The sequence below is a fragment of the Lampris incognitus genome, chromosome 5 (genome assembly GCF_029633865.1).
Source record: "Lampris incognitus isolate fLamInc1 chromosome 5, fLamInc1.hap2, whole genome shotgun sequence".
Classification (NCBI taxonomy): Eukaryota; Metazoa; Chordata; class Actinopteri; order Lampriformes; family Lampridae; genus Lampris; species Lampris incognitus.
In genome coordinates, this window is record NC_079215.1 from 19,874,371 (window position 1) to 19,891,507 (window position 17,137).

The following is a 17,137-nucleotide window of genomic DNA, read 5'->3' on the forward strand; positions in this document are numbered from 1 at the left end:
ATATATATATATATATATATATATATATATATATATATATATATGCAAGTATGTAAGAAGGTGAACTTGTATTCTGATGTGATAAACATGTACTTTGATTGCAACAGATTTCTACTAATAGTCCAATAAAGTATCTATCTATCTATCTATCTATCTATCTATCTATCTATCTATCTATCTATCTATCTATCTATCTATCTATCTATCTATCTATCTATCTATCTATCTATCTATCTATCTATCTATCTATCTATCTATCTATCTATCTATCTATCTATCTATCTATCTATCTATCTATCTATCTATCATTCTGCTAAGGATACAAAAACAGCAAGCCTCGTCTCCTCTCCCACAGATTGGAGTGTATTTGATCGTGTAATAATTAGATTTCATATACTGTTGCAGCAGCAGAGGTGAACAGAAATAGATAGAAAGAACAAACTCTAACCGAAACACGCTTTGACTTAACCTTGATTTCTGCCATCTCGGCCCTTCTCCAGACTTATTCCTAGACTTCTCAAACAGTCAAAATGAGGTAAGGGTGATTGTACCCCCCCTTTACCTGCCTGTAAGTCAGCCCCTCCTCCCCCAGACGAAAACAGAAAGGTGTAATGGTGAGTAATCTGCCAGGTAAACACACCCTCATTACCCCATCCCTAAATATGACTTCTTAGTCTTTATCTTAACATGCTTTATAGCCCCCCCTCCCCGTGTCAATACACCCACCTTCATAGCTGTCATTTCTCTGAATACGCTCTCTCTCTCATATGTCCATCTTTTTTCTCATGCATTCTCGCATGTTTTGCAAATTCACACTGCCAGTGTCACCATTTTACCCCCCCCCCCGTTATCTCCGTGGCCCTCCCCTGTCTGACTTGTTTGTTCAGTCCGTCTGCAGATGAGAGGCTCGGCGGTGTAAATACAAGGTCAGCCCCATTACCCTCCACTATCATTATCTCCACCCCGGCTTCCGTTGCTGTTAGCGGAAAGCCTGCCACCACATCGCTGCTCTGTCATTTAGTAGGGTAGCCTGCTAGCGGTGCACTGCATTAGCCTCGGCTGTTATTAATCACTACCAGTACCTGGAAGAGAGCTTGTTTCTCAGATAGCAGCTGGCCTGCAGCGGTAGCTATGACTTAGCTTGCTTTACTTGTTATTATGGTATTATTTTGAGTCACTATCAGACACGAGCTACCGGCTTTTAGTATTTTGGAGTTAAATTTTTCTTTAGCTGAAGCGCTCTTGCATGGTTTTTATGGTTTGCAAGGGATTCAAGACTATCAGAGAGAGTATTTGTGGCCCTAAAAGTTTTTATTTTTTATATGTGTTCTGCTATCCATGTTTGTCAGAGAATAAACTTCCTATAATGCACGTGTCGAGGTGATCTCAACACTAGACACCGAAGCCACATCAACGATCACGACAAGGCACAGATACACATACAAAAGCGTACTGACGAGGCGGAATGACTGATGGCACACATTAAAAGTAAAGAAAAAAACACAACCGGTGATTAAAACGAGGAAATCTACTTGACACTGAAAATACACACTTATACAACAACAGTGACCCTGCTACAAACACAAATATGAACCTGGACATTTTAACCTGAACACTTTTTTTTCGGGTCATATTTGTTCAGCAGAACGAGCAAGAATGGAAATACCGTCAATTTTTGCATTTCATGCAAATTTATGTAGAGAAAACAAAGGCTCCTTCAAAATATTTTCTCAGATTATTTTCTCTCGTTATTCCAACTGAGAGGGAAAAACACCTGATGGACGCCTTTGACTTAACTGGACAAGATCTCTTAATGCTCATCCATCGTATTGTTTAAGTAGTGCTAAGCAAGGTTGGAAGATCTGGAAGGACAAGACTATTACTTCAAGAATGGAGGGATGCATTGACAGTTATTGTTGCACTTACAAAACTATTTGGGTCGGAGTATAAAAAGTGGTATGAAGTAATGGAGGTGGAAGATAGCGGGGTCAGTGATAGGGTGGAGGGATGAGTTGGCAGGGATTTGTACACAAAAAGAAAGAAAGAAGAAAAAACATGCAGAGAGAGAGAGAGAGAGAGAAAGGGAAGGTAAGACAATAGACTGTCTCTGAATGAATATACTGGGTGTACGCACATAAAAAGTGGTATGGGGGATGGAGGCAGACAACAGAGGGATGGGTGATGGAGTGGTATTTTTACACAGAAAGAAAGAAAAAAGAAAAAACAAGGAGAGAGGGAAATAGGTAAGATATGACAGTAAACTGGTACGTCTACGCACCTCTGAATGTAATGGGTGCATGGGGGGGGGGTTGAATAGAAAGAAAAGAGTGAAGGTTGGAGGGATGAAGGGACAGAGGACGGTTGAGTGGTGTACCTCCGCCAGGTCAGAAAAGAGGGCTTGACTGGCGCTTCGCCTCAGAACGTCCCAGTAACTCCGCGCCACAAACTCCTGACTCTCTTTTTTAAGCACCTGTAGGAGCGGTCAAGCAGGGCCAGGGTCAATTCACTTCAAGATTCACTTCATCAAGACAACGTTTTTTTTTTCTTTAACGGATTTTATTTTTGTGCAAATTGTTAGAAATCATTTTCAATGCAATTGCGGTTGTATACAGTGCTCTTAGAGTTACAAAGCACTTATAAGTGCCTGAGATGGGATGGGTTTACTACAGAAGGACAATTTGGAATATTTCCAGATGGTTTTTAATTGCATGGAAGTATGGCAAATTAAAATTTAGGTGTTACACTGTGAATTAGTTGACATCACGACACTCTGTACAACCCTATGAGATAAGCCCCATCCATCCTGATGACCGAAGAAGACTACATGCTACATGCTAAAAAATCCCTTTTAAATATATTATTATTTTGAAAATAATATTTGACTGAGGCTGTTTTGGGGGGTAATAACAAATGTGGAAAGAACAAACGAAACACAATTTTGTGAATTGTTCATAGAAAGAGTATTAAGTAACGCGGAGCTGGTTATATATCTGAAAGTGAATTGATCCAAATCCCTGGCATCAAGCAAATCAGCACAAAATCACATTCGTATCAAAAACGAAGAGGCAGGAAGAGTGGTTGAAAGTGTGTGAAAACTCTCTTTTCATCATCAATTCATAACATCACAGAACAAAAGCCTCTTTCTTCATGGTTATTAGCAGGTACACAACTTAAAACTAATTTATGGAGAAATCGTCCTCCCATTTTCTGCCTCTACTGGATGTCTTACACCTACAGTACCATGCTATGACATGCTGAGTACTGTTCATACAAACACAAAGAACACAGTTTGCAAAACATGAACAAATCCAGTGTCTCTCTGATCTTAATAGTATTTTTTTTGGGGGGGGGTGAACCCATAGGTCAACGGAATATACACAGTGCCATCTATTTCAAGGTCATCAGGAAAAAAAAGCTCTTCTGGCAATTCTGTTTTATCGAGGATTTTCCCCTTCAGAGCCGACTGTGACGGAAAGGCTCCTGACCACCCACCTTGTCTCTCTCCCAAGGGAAACTACGGCGGCGGCCATTTTGACACGACCCTGCACCGCTCTTAACATCAAAGAGACAATGCAGCCATCCATCACTACCCTGACAGGACAAGGAGTGTCTGCCTGCATGGGTGTGCATGTGTGTGCATGTGTGTGTGTGTGTGTGTGTGTGTGTGTGTGTGTGTGTGTGTGTGTGTGTGTGTGTGTGTGTGTGTGTGTGTGAACAATAGCTACCCCTGTACATAACAATACAAGAGAGAGAATTTTCCGACAAAAACAGCTATTAAGTCCATTTAGCCCTATTTCAGGCATTTTAGGCCTGAAATATGAGTTTCCTCCAGGGATCATCAGTACATTCAAATTTATTGATTGATTGATTGATTGAAATAGATATTTATGGGGGGGGGTGCAATCTTTTACTTGAGGGAAACCCTCATAATTTGCTGGACAAATTAATAAATCTTCCTCTCAAATAAAATTGTTTCTCCCAAATATAACGTCTGATTTCATCGTGGAAATGGAAATGTGAATGTGCATTACCAACAGAGGGGGACAATTTCCAATATGTAGCCTAGACCTCTTCAATTAAGTCTCCCGTTCACTGTTTGTGACCCCCCCCACCACCACCACTTCCCATCAAACATACGGACGGACACACACACACACACACACACACACACACACACACACACACACACACACACACACATACTCGCAAATCTATACTTGTGGGGCCCCCTCATTAACTACATTCCTTTCCTAGCCCTTAACCCTAACCTTAACCACGCAAACTACATGCCTAACCCTAACCTTAACCTAACCCTAATTCTAACCTTAACCCTAAAACCAAGTCCTAACCCTAAAATAGACCCTTTTACTTGTGGGGCCCCATAAAATGGCCCCACAAGGTAGGGTGTTTCTGGTTTTTCTATCCTAATGGGGACATTTGGTTCACATTAGGATAGTTAAACATGGCGCGCGCGCGCACACACACACACACACACACACACACACACACACACACACACACACACACACACACACACACACACACGAGATTGTCTGAAATGGTCAGCGGCTGACTGTTTAGAGGGCTTAAGAGTGTCTAAAATCATTTTAAATCACATCACTTTTTTAAAGAGTTCATTTCTCCTGACCCCTTAAATCCATTACTCCTCCTCTCCCATCCCTCTCTCTATTCATCCCTCTCTCTGACATCGTCCCTTAATCAATCACTCTTCTGACCTGGCAGATGGACATCTTCTCTTGAATACGATGTTTTTCTATTGCTGTCTCCATTATCCATTCATTCATGTATCCACATATCAACCACCCATCTATCCGTCCTTCCATCCACCCATTTGTCCATCTGTCCATGTATGTATCATCTGTCCATCATCTAGCCATCACCCATCCATCCGTCTATCACCTGTCCATTCATCCATCTATCCATCTATCCATCGGTTCATTCATCTACCCATGTAGCCATCCATCCATCCATCCATAACTAATTTATCCATCATAGATCTAATCATCAATTCAACAATTCGTCCATCCATTCATCCATCCATCATCTTTCTATTCAATGAGGCTGGACAGTAGATTTTACAGACAATGTAGGATCAGGTGGAATAGGTTCAGATTTTTTTTTCCAGGGACAGAACGTTTAAATTTTTGAAAAAAATTGAATTTGGTCATCGAGTTTCCCTCTAATTGTCGTATAATCCTTAGAAACCTACTTTACAAGCTTCTAAACCTGTCAAAGTCTACAGAATCTAAGGTAAAGCAGCTTAGGTGGTTAAAAAAAGGCAAAATTAGCCTGATTAATGCCCTTCAGCGTCACCAAAAAAAAAAAAGAAGAAAAGCGTTATTTGGAATATCTGTGTCCCACAAATAAAAAAGATTCAAGATGTCACCCAGAAATAATAGAGAGAAGGCCTTCACTGCTCAGTGCCTGACAGCTGATCGTCTGATCATATCATCCCTCTTCTCCATAACCTGCTCCATTCCTCCATCTCTCTCCAGGACTTCCCGCTCTCTTTAGGGTGTCATTTTCCAGGACTTTTCAAGGACATTTTCAATGAATTTTTGCTTGGATTTACATGACAGCCCGTACCCACAGAAGGTCATATTATTCAGTATTAACAACTCATGGAAGCCTCACTTCAAACCCTATGGATGGAAAAGACTGACTGATTCACACACACACACACACACACACACACCAAAACAACAGTCTCTAAATGGACTGTGTAACTTTTAGCTGGTTCTTAACATACCAACCAAAGTTCAAACACAAAACATAAAAATAAATTTCCAGGTTTTCCAGGTTTGTCCAGGATGAGTGGGAACGATGGCCAATGTACTTCTGCTTATTTCATCTCAGGAGTGTAAAGATCGGCTCTCCCCATTGCCCATAGTGTTAATAAGCCAAGTTTCTGTCGCTCTCAGTTCTCTGTGATTACTTATTTTGTGTTTCAACACAGCGTACAAAACAATACAGGTGTTGTTACTGACATATCTTTATGTTTCTGTTGTCAAAATAGACTGCATGACTATAAAAAAAAGTGAATTGATTGAGGGTCCCAAAATGCTAACAGTTCTGAACATTTTCTTTAATTTGCTGGAAATTTTGCCCAGTTACATGTACCTTAAACAATGGTAGCAAGTTTTTTTTCCAACAAATTGTCGCAGTTACCGTGATCATCTTATCAATGTACTGTAGCGGGCGACTGCGCTAACCAGTCAACTAAAGGGTCCGACCCGTTAGCCAAGGGCTAGCGAGACTAGTCATCCGTGGTCGTTACACTACCCCCCTCTTTCGGGAAGCGTGTCCCCACGCTTCAGCACATCAGCTCCCTCATGCCTCTGGGTGCACGTGTTTACGATGGCCTCACGGTCTCACCAGCCCACTTCTGACACCAATGTAGAGCATTCGGGAGGTGGTGGTGGTGGTGGTGGGGGGGTTAGGAATCACCAACCAGTCAACTAAAGTTTGACTGGTTAGCGCTAGCCCTAGCGAGTCTAGTGGGCGTTACAGTACCATTATCCTTGATTAGCCCGTTAGCATTTTCTGACCCCGAATATATTCACTTTTTCTTAGTTGTCCAGTCGTCTGACAACAGAAACATAAAGATATGTCAATAACAACAACACCTGTATTGTGCTATACATTATGTTGAATCACAAAATAGGTGATCACAGAGTCAAGACAGAATCGAAGGCGACAGAAAGTTGGCTTTTTAACATAGAAGGCAATGAATGGCGAGAACTGATTTTTACTGAGACGGAACGGAAGTACGTTGGCCATGTGTGTGTGTGTGTGTGTGTATTGGGTTGAGGGTCACCTCTGACCTGGCGTTTGTATAATTTAAGGTGGAAACATACAGAGAAACTACAGAGTATCCAAAGCGACCACCCTCCAACCTGAACCCCAAAGTGACAGAGAAGTGGTACGATGCAGTTTGCAGCAGATTTGAATGAGCCCTCTTTAAATCTCCATTGCCCCCTCTTTTCATTCATGTCTTTATCCCATCTACAGAGAGCTTGAAAAGATACTAAAAGAGGTTAGGGTGATGGATACCTACGCTGTTCACAGGGGCAACCTGATATCCATACAGCTGCATACTCTAACAACACACATAGACATGAGGAGGAGAGAGAGAGAGACACAGACACACACACGCACGCACGCATGCACGCACACACACACGCACACACACGCACACACACGCACACACACGCACACACACACACACACACACACACACACACACACACACACACACACACAGCATGCAGTCAGAGAGGGGGAGGAAGGGGAGAAAAGTTAAAAGACATGTTAATACATGCAAGGGACGAAGCTGCAGATACACTCCTCAGAAGGACATGTTGTTGTCAATGCATCCAGAAGCCGAATTAGGGACAAATACGTACTGCAAAATTTTTGTAATATACAGTATGTTTACATGCAAGAGCATATGGTTCGACAAAAACAAGGCAGGATACCTTTTATGACTACAATCAAACTTATGGATGCAGTCAAACAACAGATGCGTCCTTCTGCAAGTGTTTATGATACAGCAGGTAAAGAGTAGGGATAACTATAATAGCAGCAACGAGGAGACATCATATTGGTAAAATGTGAGACACTTTCTGAGGGACAACATGCACTGGAAAATATAGTTACATTAACAGTTTTACATCACAAAGGGATGCTAATGTGACTGACTTTACAGAGGAGCATTTAATTTCTACTTGAGTCACGCTTTAAATATGAGTCGCTGTGGATAATGAATAACAAATGAGTAATAGGGCTCTTATAATCTCTTACAACACACTTGTTAGCATTAACAGATGGCTTAAAAAACAGAAAACATCTTATAGTTTTAAAATAACGAGCATTACAAGCCTATGGGTTAATTTGGACACAAAGTCCTAAATTAACCAAGGCAAGATCATTGCCAACTCCTCCCACCCCGGACACCAGCTTTTTGAGACTCTGAGGCTGAGGTCCATCAGAACCTAAACCTCACGCCACAAGAACAGTCTCTTCCCTGTTGCAGTCGGACTAATCAACAGGTCCCCACTGACAGCCACTCTCCCCTCTAACACACAAGTAAATATTGTGATCTGTATATAAAATTGTACTTTTACTTTAATTTTTGCTGTTTTTATTTTTCTAGATCTGTTTTATATGTATGTATATGTATGTATGTATGTATGTATGTATGTATGTATGTATGTATGTATGTATGTATGTATGTATGTATGTATGTATGTATGCATGCATGTATGTATGTATGTATGTATGTGTGTATATATACACACACACACACACACACACACACACACACACACACATACATACAGTTGTGTGTGTGTGTGTGTGTGTGTGTGTGTATATATATATATAAAACTTCATTAAAAGAAACACTCAATGGTAGGGAAAGTGCCAAAATAATCCAGTGAGTCAAGTAAATTCTTTATGAGACAGTACAAGCCTGTTTCATGCCATAAGGAATCATCAGCTGTCAATAAAGCTACTTGGAAAAGGACATACCATTTACTGCCTCGTCATGCACATCATGTGCACGACGTCCAATAGGGAAGGGAGGGGTGTGACATTCAAAAATTAAGTTTTTATACAAATATAAAAATCTTCCTCTCAGGTCCTCTACCAGAGGCCTTGGAGTTTGAGGGTTCTGCGCAGTAACTTAGCTGTTCCTATGACCGCACTCTTCTGGACAGAGACCTCAGATGTGGTTTCTGGAATCTGCTGGAGCCACTCTCCCAGTTTGGGGGGCACAGCCCCTAGTGCTCCTATTACCACTGGACTACTGTGGATTTCACCTTCCACACCCGATCTGGTTCTTCCTACAGCCCTTGGTATTTCTCTAGCTTCTCGTGCTCTTTCTTCCTGGTGTTGCTGTCACTTGGGATTGCTACATTGACCACTACTGCTGTCTTCTGTCCCTTGTTGACCACCACAATGTCTGGTTAGTTAGCCAGCACCTGCTTGTCAGTCTGGAACTTGAAGTCCCACAGCCAGTTGTTTATGCCTTCCAGTGTACAATTTCCCAGCTAGCATTTTACACCCTGCTACTAAGTGCTGGACTGTCTCAGGGGTGTCTTTTTATCTTTGCTCAGCCTGGACCTTGGGTCTTGTCTGGTGTGGTAGACCCCTGAAATGGTTCAGGTTAGGGCAAATCTTTTGGTCTGAACAGTCTAATTCGGTATGAGATACAAGCAAAAGGTTAGTTTTAGATAAAAGAATTGGAGGTTCGAATAGAAAAAAAAAGGAAAACTTCACTAGATAAAACTTTACAAAATAGTCATTAATATGTCAAGCCGTCTGCTAACGCTAACAAGGATGTCGTGAGAGCTTGAGGTCTCACAACACGTTTGTTAGCATTAGCTCATTAGCTGCATTAGCAATCTTTTACTCATTTTTTAATCATCATTTACAGCTACTCATAAAGTGTAACCTCTATCTGCTTCGAAATACCCCTTTTTCTCAAAAACTTCCACGAGTATAGGTTTATTTAGCACTTACGTTGTCATTTTTATTGTACGTTTGCAACCTTGAAGAGCTAAGAAAGAAGCCATTGTACAAAATGACACTCAAGATAACTGTATTTCTTTCTTAAAAGGGCATCAAGCTTGGAGCAAAATTTGCTGCTGAGTAGCGTCGCTATTACATCACCCTGAGTAAGTACGATTCATCACAAAAATCCAGCAAAATAAGGAAGATAATTTGGATAATTACCCTTTTTTTACCCCATCACTGAGTGCGTCTGCCATTGGCAGTGTACATGGAGTGGTAAGACAGACAGACAAACATAAGACAGATGGACAGACAGACACATGGACAGACAGACACAGAGACAGACAGCTGGACGGACAGACAGACACAGGCAGATAGAGATACACCAACTAGTCTTACCAACTGGGCTGACTTTTCAGCATCCCCCTTCCTCCCTCTCTTCTCATTTTTCTTGCGAAAGATCTCCTGAAGCTATAACAGAGAGAGAGAGAGAGAGAGAGAGAGAGAGAGAGAGCGAGAGAGAGAGAGAGAGAGAGAGAGAGAGAGAGCGCGAGAGAGAGAATGACAGACACAACTAGAGCAAAAAGTGGTTGGCATGTGCAGAAATAAAGCTAATATAATGGCTAGGTTTTGGAAAAGAGACATGCTCATGCTCCCTCAAATGACTTCCCTGTCTTAGATAATAGTAATGACATGTACTGTAAGTGGAATGTGCTTTGGATTTCCCCCGTCTAACAGAGTCTTTGCAGGGACTCACCACCAGGAACTCCCTCTTGTCCACCATCTGGTTGCCGTCAGCATCAAACATGTTGAAGGCAATCTTAAAGCCAGCATGAGGCTCTGGAGAGCAAAAAAGACATCACACAAGGCCTGTGTGCGTTTGTGTGCATGTGTGCGTGTGTGTGCGTGTGTGTGTTTTAAAGGCTTTATTGAATCCAATGGTTTGTCAAGGAAAAGTTGGAAGTAGTAGAAGAAAGCAGCCAAATGTAGAGTGGAAGATAAATGTTTATGGACAATGACCTTAGCTATACCCCGAACACATCTCTTATTTTCCAGAGGCTTCTTCCCTTTTATTGTCCGTCTCTTTCAGGAGTGGAATAACCCAATCAGGTGCCAAAATTGAAATGAAAACCGTGGTGTTTTTTTTTCTGGCCAGCTGTGGGTCTCTCTATCCGCCTCTATTTTTACACGGCCAAATTCAATAGCAGATATCAAAAGGTGCATGTGGGGAAAAAAAAAAAAAAAAGAATTATCAAAGGTTACAGTCTGGAGTTTGGATCAGTGGTGGTCCTCGCTGGGCCCTCAGCCCAAGGCAAGGCAGGAATCAGACACAGAACACCAAGCAAGTGACATCAACATTTATGGGTGTAAATCATGATAACATAATACTATTACTATTCTTCCAAACTGCATGCCGTTTAAATCATCAAGAAAAATAAAACGCTTTACATGACTGACTACTTGGGACTACTGACTGGGATATTATTCAAACCCGAGACTTGCTTTCTCACTTTTAGCCAGTTAGGATAGACCGGACTCCATTTCACGCCTTTTTGTTTTAGGTTTTTTTTTAAAGATTTTGCTCATAATATGTATTTTGGCAGATGTCAGATCTTTTAACCGCCTGTGAACAAGAAGTTAGATTTTCCAACAGTCTGTTTCCGAAGTCCAAACTACATGACCGAGTCGAGCGTTTGCTGTCGGCGCCCCTGGCCTCTGGACAGAGAGCAAGCAAAATCAGTTTTCGTTCCTCTGCTGTAAAGCCCTTAAGTAACTTGTGCTTTAAAAAGCGCTTTACATGTTGTATTCTCCATATTTTCTCTGTCCACATCCTCTTTGCCTTTCTGGGTGGGCTTGGAATAGTTTATGTTATATACCTTGCTGACTAACTCCAATCTGACAACACGATGGTCCTATGTAAGCACAGGGTGCTGCTAAACGAAAGGAAAAGGAGGGAGAGGTGGAGAGGGGTTTAGAGTCAAACCAACAGCACTAAAGTAAATTCTGTGATCAATGAATAATTTAATTAACAAGTCGTGCTGACTAACATAACTAGTGTAAAGCTGGCATGCCTTTCAATATTCACCTCATATTCAAATTTAACAGCAAATTATTTTTTCATTCCTCTGACAAAGTTGACTTAAAGATCCAGCCCAACCATTTTAATTCAGTCGGACATGTTTTATTGTGTAATATTAATGTTAGGAGTGTAATTTTCTCATCCTCAGAAGTATCGTTTGATTTGTTATAACTGTGTTAGCGCCCCCTTTCTGAACCAAGTCAATTCTCATCCGGTTGATTTCACGAGACTCTTTATTGACAGCTAGCTAGCTCGCCAACTGGCATGATTTTTTTCCCCCAGTTGTATCCGGCCAATTACCCTTCTCTTCCAAGCCATCCCGGTCGCTGCTCCGCCCCCTCTGCCGATCCGGGGAGGGCTACAGACTACCACATGCCTCCTCCGATACATGTGGAGTCACCAGCCACTTCTTGTCACCTGACAGTGAGGAGTTTCACCTGGGGGACGTAGCGTGTGGGAGGATCACGCTATTCCCCCCAGTTCCTTCTCCCTCACCCCCCGAACAGGTGCCCCAATCGACCAGAGGCGGCGCTAGTGCAGTGACCAGGACACATACCCACATCCAGCTTCCCCACCGGCAGACACGGCCAATTGTGTTTGCAGGGACGCCCGAACAATCCGGAGGTAATACGGGGATTCGAACCGGCGATCCCCGTGTTGGTAGGCAACAGAATAGACTGCTACGCTACCCGGATGCCACTAGCATGATGTTTCTAGGCAACTATTCAAAAACAGACCAACTGGTTGATGATGATTCACTGACTGATGTCATTTATTACCAGAAGCTGATCAGTTTTGTGAAATGGTTTGATTATGCTGACAAACATAGTGGGGAGTTTCTCAAGAGGCTTTACAGGCCGTCCAGACCAAGTTAATATATCGTTTTAAAAATCGTTCTAACTCAAGTGGATGGTGGAGACACACCACAACAATAACGACAACGACAGCGGCGAACAATATCGTAGAGATCACTTCCAGAGCGATTTGATGAACGATAGAGACACTGACAGCCTATCAAAATCCATCCGAATTTACAGGGCGATGGGTCCTGATGTACTCTTTCACGATCGCCTGGATACCATCACGTTGATGTTGACTCATAGGAAAGTATGAATGAAATTTGTCTTCAGAAGATGACAACGCTTCTAACAGTGTTGGATTCTCCTAACTCCTCATGTCTTTGAAGAGTTTAGTGAAGCCACAGCCTTCTGGTTTTCTTCTTCTTTCTCTGTGCAACGTACAGCAGTAACAGGTCATCAATATCCATATTATCCACTTATATCCATCAATGTCCATTTTCCTAAGCCGACACAGCTGGAGTGCTTGGCATCCACCATTTATAGAACGTTATCGTTCATCAGTGTGGATGCTCACATCGTACGTTATAGTTATCATTATAGTTATCAAGTTATCGTTATCATCATCGTTATAGTTATATTAAAGTTAGCAAGTTATCATTATCATCATCGTTATAGTTATTGTTATAGTTATCAAGTTATCGTTATCATCATCGTTAGTTATTGTTATAGTTATCAAGTTATTGTTATCAGTATCATTATCATTATAGTTATCAAGTTATCATTATCATCATCATTATAGTTATTGTTATAGTTATCAAGTTATCGTTATCATCATCGTTATTTATTGTTATAGTTATCAAGTTATTGTTATCAGTATCATTATCATTATAGTTATCAAGTTATCATTATCATTATTGTTATAGTTATCATTATAGTTATCAAGTTATTGTTATCATTATCATTATAGTTATCGTTATACTTATCAAGTTATCATTGTAGTTATAGTCATCGTTATAGTTATCAGGTTATCGTTATCATTATAGTTATTGTTATAGTTATTAAGTTATTGTTATAGTTATCATTATAGTTATTATCGTTATAGTTATCATTATAGTTATTAAGTTATTGTTATAGTTATCATTATAGTTATTACGTTATCGTTATATTTATCGTTCTTGGTGCAGACGGCCCGTTAGTCTTATTTTCACAACACCAGCATTTCTAATATTTTGGGTAACTTCACATTAAAAAAAAAACCCACTCCGTTAAATAGTATAAAGAGATTTTATAGTGAAGCATTCAACAGGGTGACAAAAGAGAGAAAGACAGAGGAAGGAAGGGGTTGAAGTATTTTGGCAATTGGTTCAGATAATCTGGTATCAAGGGGAAGGCGGCTCCATTGTTTAGGGGCAGCAAATGCATTATAGTCCAGCTAAATGAAGTCTACATACAATCCAGATGTAAGACTCGTGTTAACGTAAGGTGAAAACAGGGCGGCGGGGAGGTGACTGAAAACAGTGCAATGACGACAACAACGAAAAAAAAAAAGTGAAAAAAAGAGGAAAGGGCGGGGAGATATTATCAACTCACTTGTCAGGATGCAGAGCAGGAAGAGGTATTCTGTGTATGCGATGATGCCTGGCAGAGACACAGAGACACAGAGAGTTAAGAAAAGGTCACATCCATAACATACACACATACACACACGCCAATAGCAAACACACAATAATACGTATTTAGAGTCACACAAAAACACACACACACACACTGAGAGTTTATAGATACCCCAATACCATGGGGCCTCCTGAGATAGAGAGGTCCAGTACACACACACACACACACACACACACACACACACACACACACACACACACACACACAAACACACACACACACACACACAATGGTAATCCTTCCTTTCATGAAGATAACATCTTTAACATGTGTCTTCTTCAGGTAAGCTGCCAGTGGCCATTTGGCCACACACCGTTTCATTTTCTACACCCTGAGTGTCCAAAGCAAAGAAAACTGGTAGTGTGTGTGTGTGTGTGTGTGTGTGTGTGTGTGTGTGTGTGTGTGTGTGTGTGTGTGTGTGTGTGTGTGTGTGTGTGTGTGTGTGTGTGTGTGTGTGTGTGTGTGTTTGGATAAGCAAGTGAAAAATGTTTGAGGGGTGATCCACTCTGGCCTGGGGCCCATTAAGAAATCTTTGTAGCTCCTTCTCATCTACCTTCTGTTCCTCTCTCTCACCCCCCTCTCTCTCTCTCTCTTACCCCTCTCTCTCTCTCTCTTTCTGATCCTTCAGATAGTTCAGGGTGACTTACTTGAGTGTTACGGGAGACTGAATCCCTCTGTGTGTGTGTGTGTGTGTGTGTGTGTGTGTGTGTGTGTGTGTGTGTGTGTGTGTGTGTGTGTGTGTGTGTGTGTGTGTGTGTGTGTGTGTGTGTGTGTGTGTGTGAATATGACACCAGCTAGCTGGGCTGGAAGCTGCAATGATAAAACTAATTTCTCTATCATGTAGTGTGAGCAGTCAGGAGGCCCCGTGGTGTTTGCAGAACCGGGGCTGATGATCTGACTGCGACACCCTGTTAGAAGTCATTGTAGCCTCGCTTCTCTCCAAGTGATTTGATTTGAATTTCCTTGTTTTGAATGAAAAAGGCTTGACGGCGATGACAAAGCACCCAGGAAAATCCCCCACATTCATGAGAAAGTTTTTACGCTCGCTTGAGGTGGACAAACTTTTATTCGATGCAAAGAAATGCAAAAAATTGCAATGGAGACACATTTGCTTATAGAAAAAGAAAATGTAAACAAAGTTTAATGACATGATCAGCTGTTTCTTAAGCTTAACTTCCAATTTAAGAGCTCATTTTGTGTGTGTGTGTGTGTTTGTGTGTGTGTGTTTCTATCACCAATAGTACTTAATGTGGCCATCAGATGAACTAAAAGCTCGATAATGTCGCTGGATTTGAATCAGTCCTTGATGGACTCTTTATGCCTTTCTTGTGACTGTTAAAATATGGACACATGACTTACTTCTACGTTAAGGGTTTTATTCACTAAAACAGATTTAATGGAAATTCCCCTAAACTCTAAACCAAAACTAAAAATGATGGGTTTTATGATGGGTTTTATTGGGTGACATTTAATTATTCACTTGAAATTTATTCAAGAGTTTCATGAGAACATGGCTTGTGCTGTTTCCCTGTCTGATGATTTCATATTGGATTTCAATATGTTTGTGCCTACCTCAATTAATATTTTAAATAATGCTGCTAGAGCTGCGAGAGTTGTGCAATATACACAGGTTTTACGCGAGAGGTGTGTAATAGATTTTTTTTTTTATATGATGCGAGGGGTTGTGCAATATCTCACTTGTTCGTACCACTGGTTGTGTAATATGTGCAACACTGTATGTGTAATTTGTAGTTGTGATGTGCAACAGTATGTGTTGTTATGTTATGTTGTTTGTTTGTTTGTTTTTAATCACTATTACTATTATGGCGGCACGGTGGTGCAGTGGTTAGTGCGGTCGCCTCATAGCAAGAAGGTCCTGGGTTCGAGCCCTGGGGTAGTCCAACCTTGGGGGTCATCCCGGTTCGTCCTCTGTGTGGAGTTTGCATGTTCTCCCCGTGTCTGCGTGGGTTTCCTCCGGGTGCTCTGGTTTCCTCCCACAGTCCAAATACATGTAGGTCAGGTGACTCGGCCGTACTAAATTGCCCCTAGGTATGAATGTGTGCGTGCGTGTGTGTGTGTGTGTGCATGTGTGTGTGGGCCCTGTGTGATGGCCTGGCGGCCTGTCCAGGGTGTCTCCCCGCCTGCCGCCCAATGACTGCTGGGATAGGCTCCAGCATCCCCGCGACCCTGGAAGCAGGATAAGCGGTTCGGATAATGGACGGACAGATGGATGGATTACTATTATGGAGGCAGCTGTATGATGTGCAGCACTCGAGTCCAAGACAGATTTCCCTACGGGGACCAATAAAGTATATCGCATCGCAATAGTCGACCACATATATGTACTGTACATCTGGCTTGACCTGGCAGTTGTAAAACATTTTAGGGGTTGGCACTCAAACAAAGCAAAATGGAAAAAAAAAAAAGCAAGAACTGTTTACTCAGATAAATATGCATAACTGCATAAATGTGAAATCATGTCACAGAGAGGGAAGTGTGCACAGGCATTGTTACTATGTATTGTTACTATATGTATCCCTCTGTCTGACAAGAGGCACAGCTCTTCTGCCGCTAGGAAAGAAGAAAGCCACTTTATTTTGTCGCTGTGTTCTTACAACAAATGTGTTTAATGCATTTAACACATCCTAACACATCCCAGCTGCAGCACCTGGGGACCAACTCCAGTTCTTCTTTCCACTGCCTTGCTCAGGGGCACAGACAGGAGTATTAACCTTAACTGCATGTCTTTTTGATGGTGGGAGGAAACTGCAGCACCTGGAGGAAACCCACGCAGACACGGGGAGAACATGCAAACATTGCGGCTATGCTAGCCGTGTCCTCTGACAGCAGCAATCCAAGGCTATTCTGAGGATTTTAACTGCCCATCATGGCATGAAGACGGCAGCATGCCCTGACAACTCCACACAACTCCACACAACTCCACACACACTCGTCAAAACCTTCTATGTGCTTTACTTTGTTCTTATCTTCTCTTTTCATTGCAAATGACACACGTTTCTTCTCACATTCACTCTTTTGGGCTTCA

The 17,137-nt window shown here is 41.7% G+C and overlaps 1 protein-coding gene across 2 annotated transcripts in view; it reads right to left on the bottom strand.

Moving 5' to 3' along the window:
• The window catches only part of LOC130112437 (calcium uptake protein 3, mitochondrial-like), a 54,111-nt gene that overhangs the window by 18,305 nt on the left and 18,669 nt on the right, over nt 1–17,137 (bottom strand). For both annotated transcript variants that reach the window (XM_056279779.1, XM_056279780.1), the window contains exons 5-7: nt 14,008–14,055; nt 10,295–10,377; nt 9,937–10,008 (exon numbers count right to left, since the gene is read on the bottom strand). In XM_056279779.1, the coding sequence (XP_056135754.1) occupies nt 9,937–10,008; nt 10,295–10,377; nt 14,008–14,055 (203 nt within the window). The remainder of the gene's footprint in view (nt 1–9,936; nt 10,009–10,294; nt 10,378–14,007; nt 14,056–17,137) is intronic.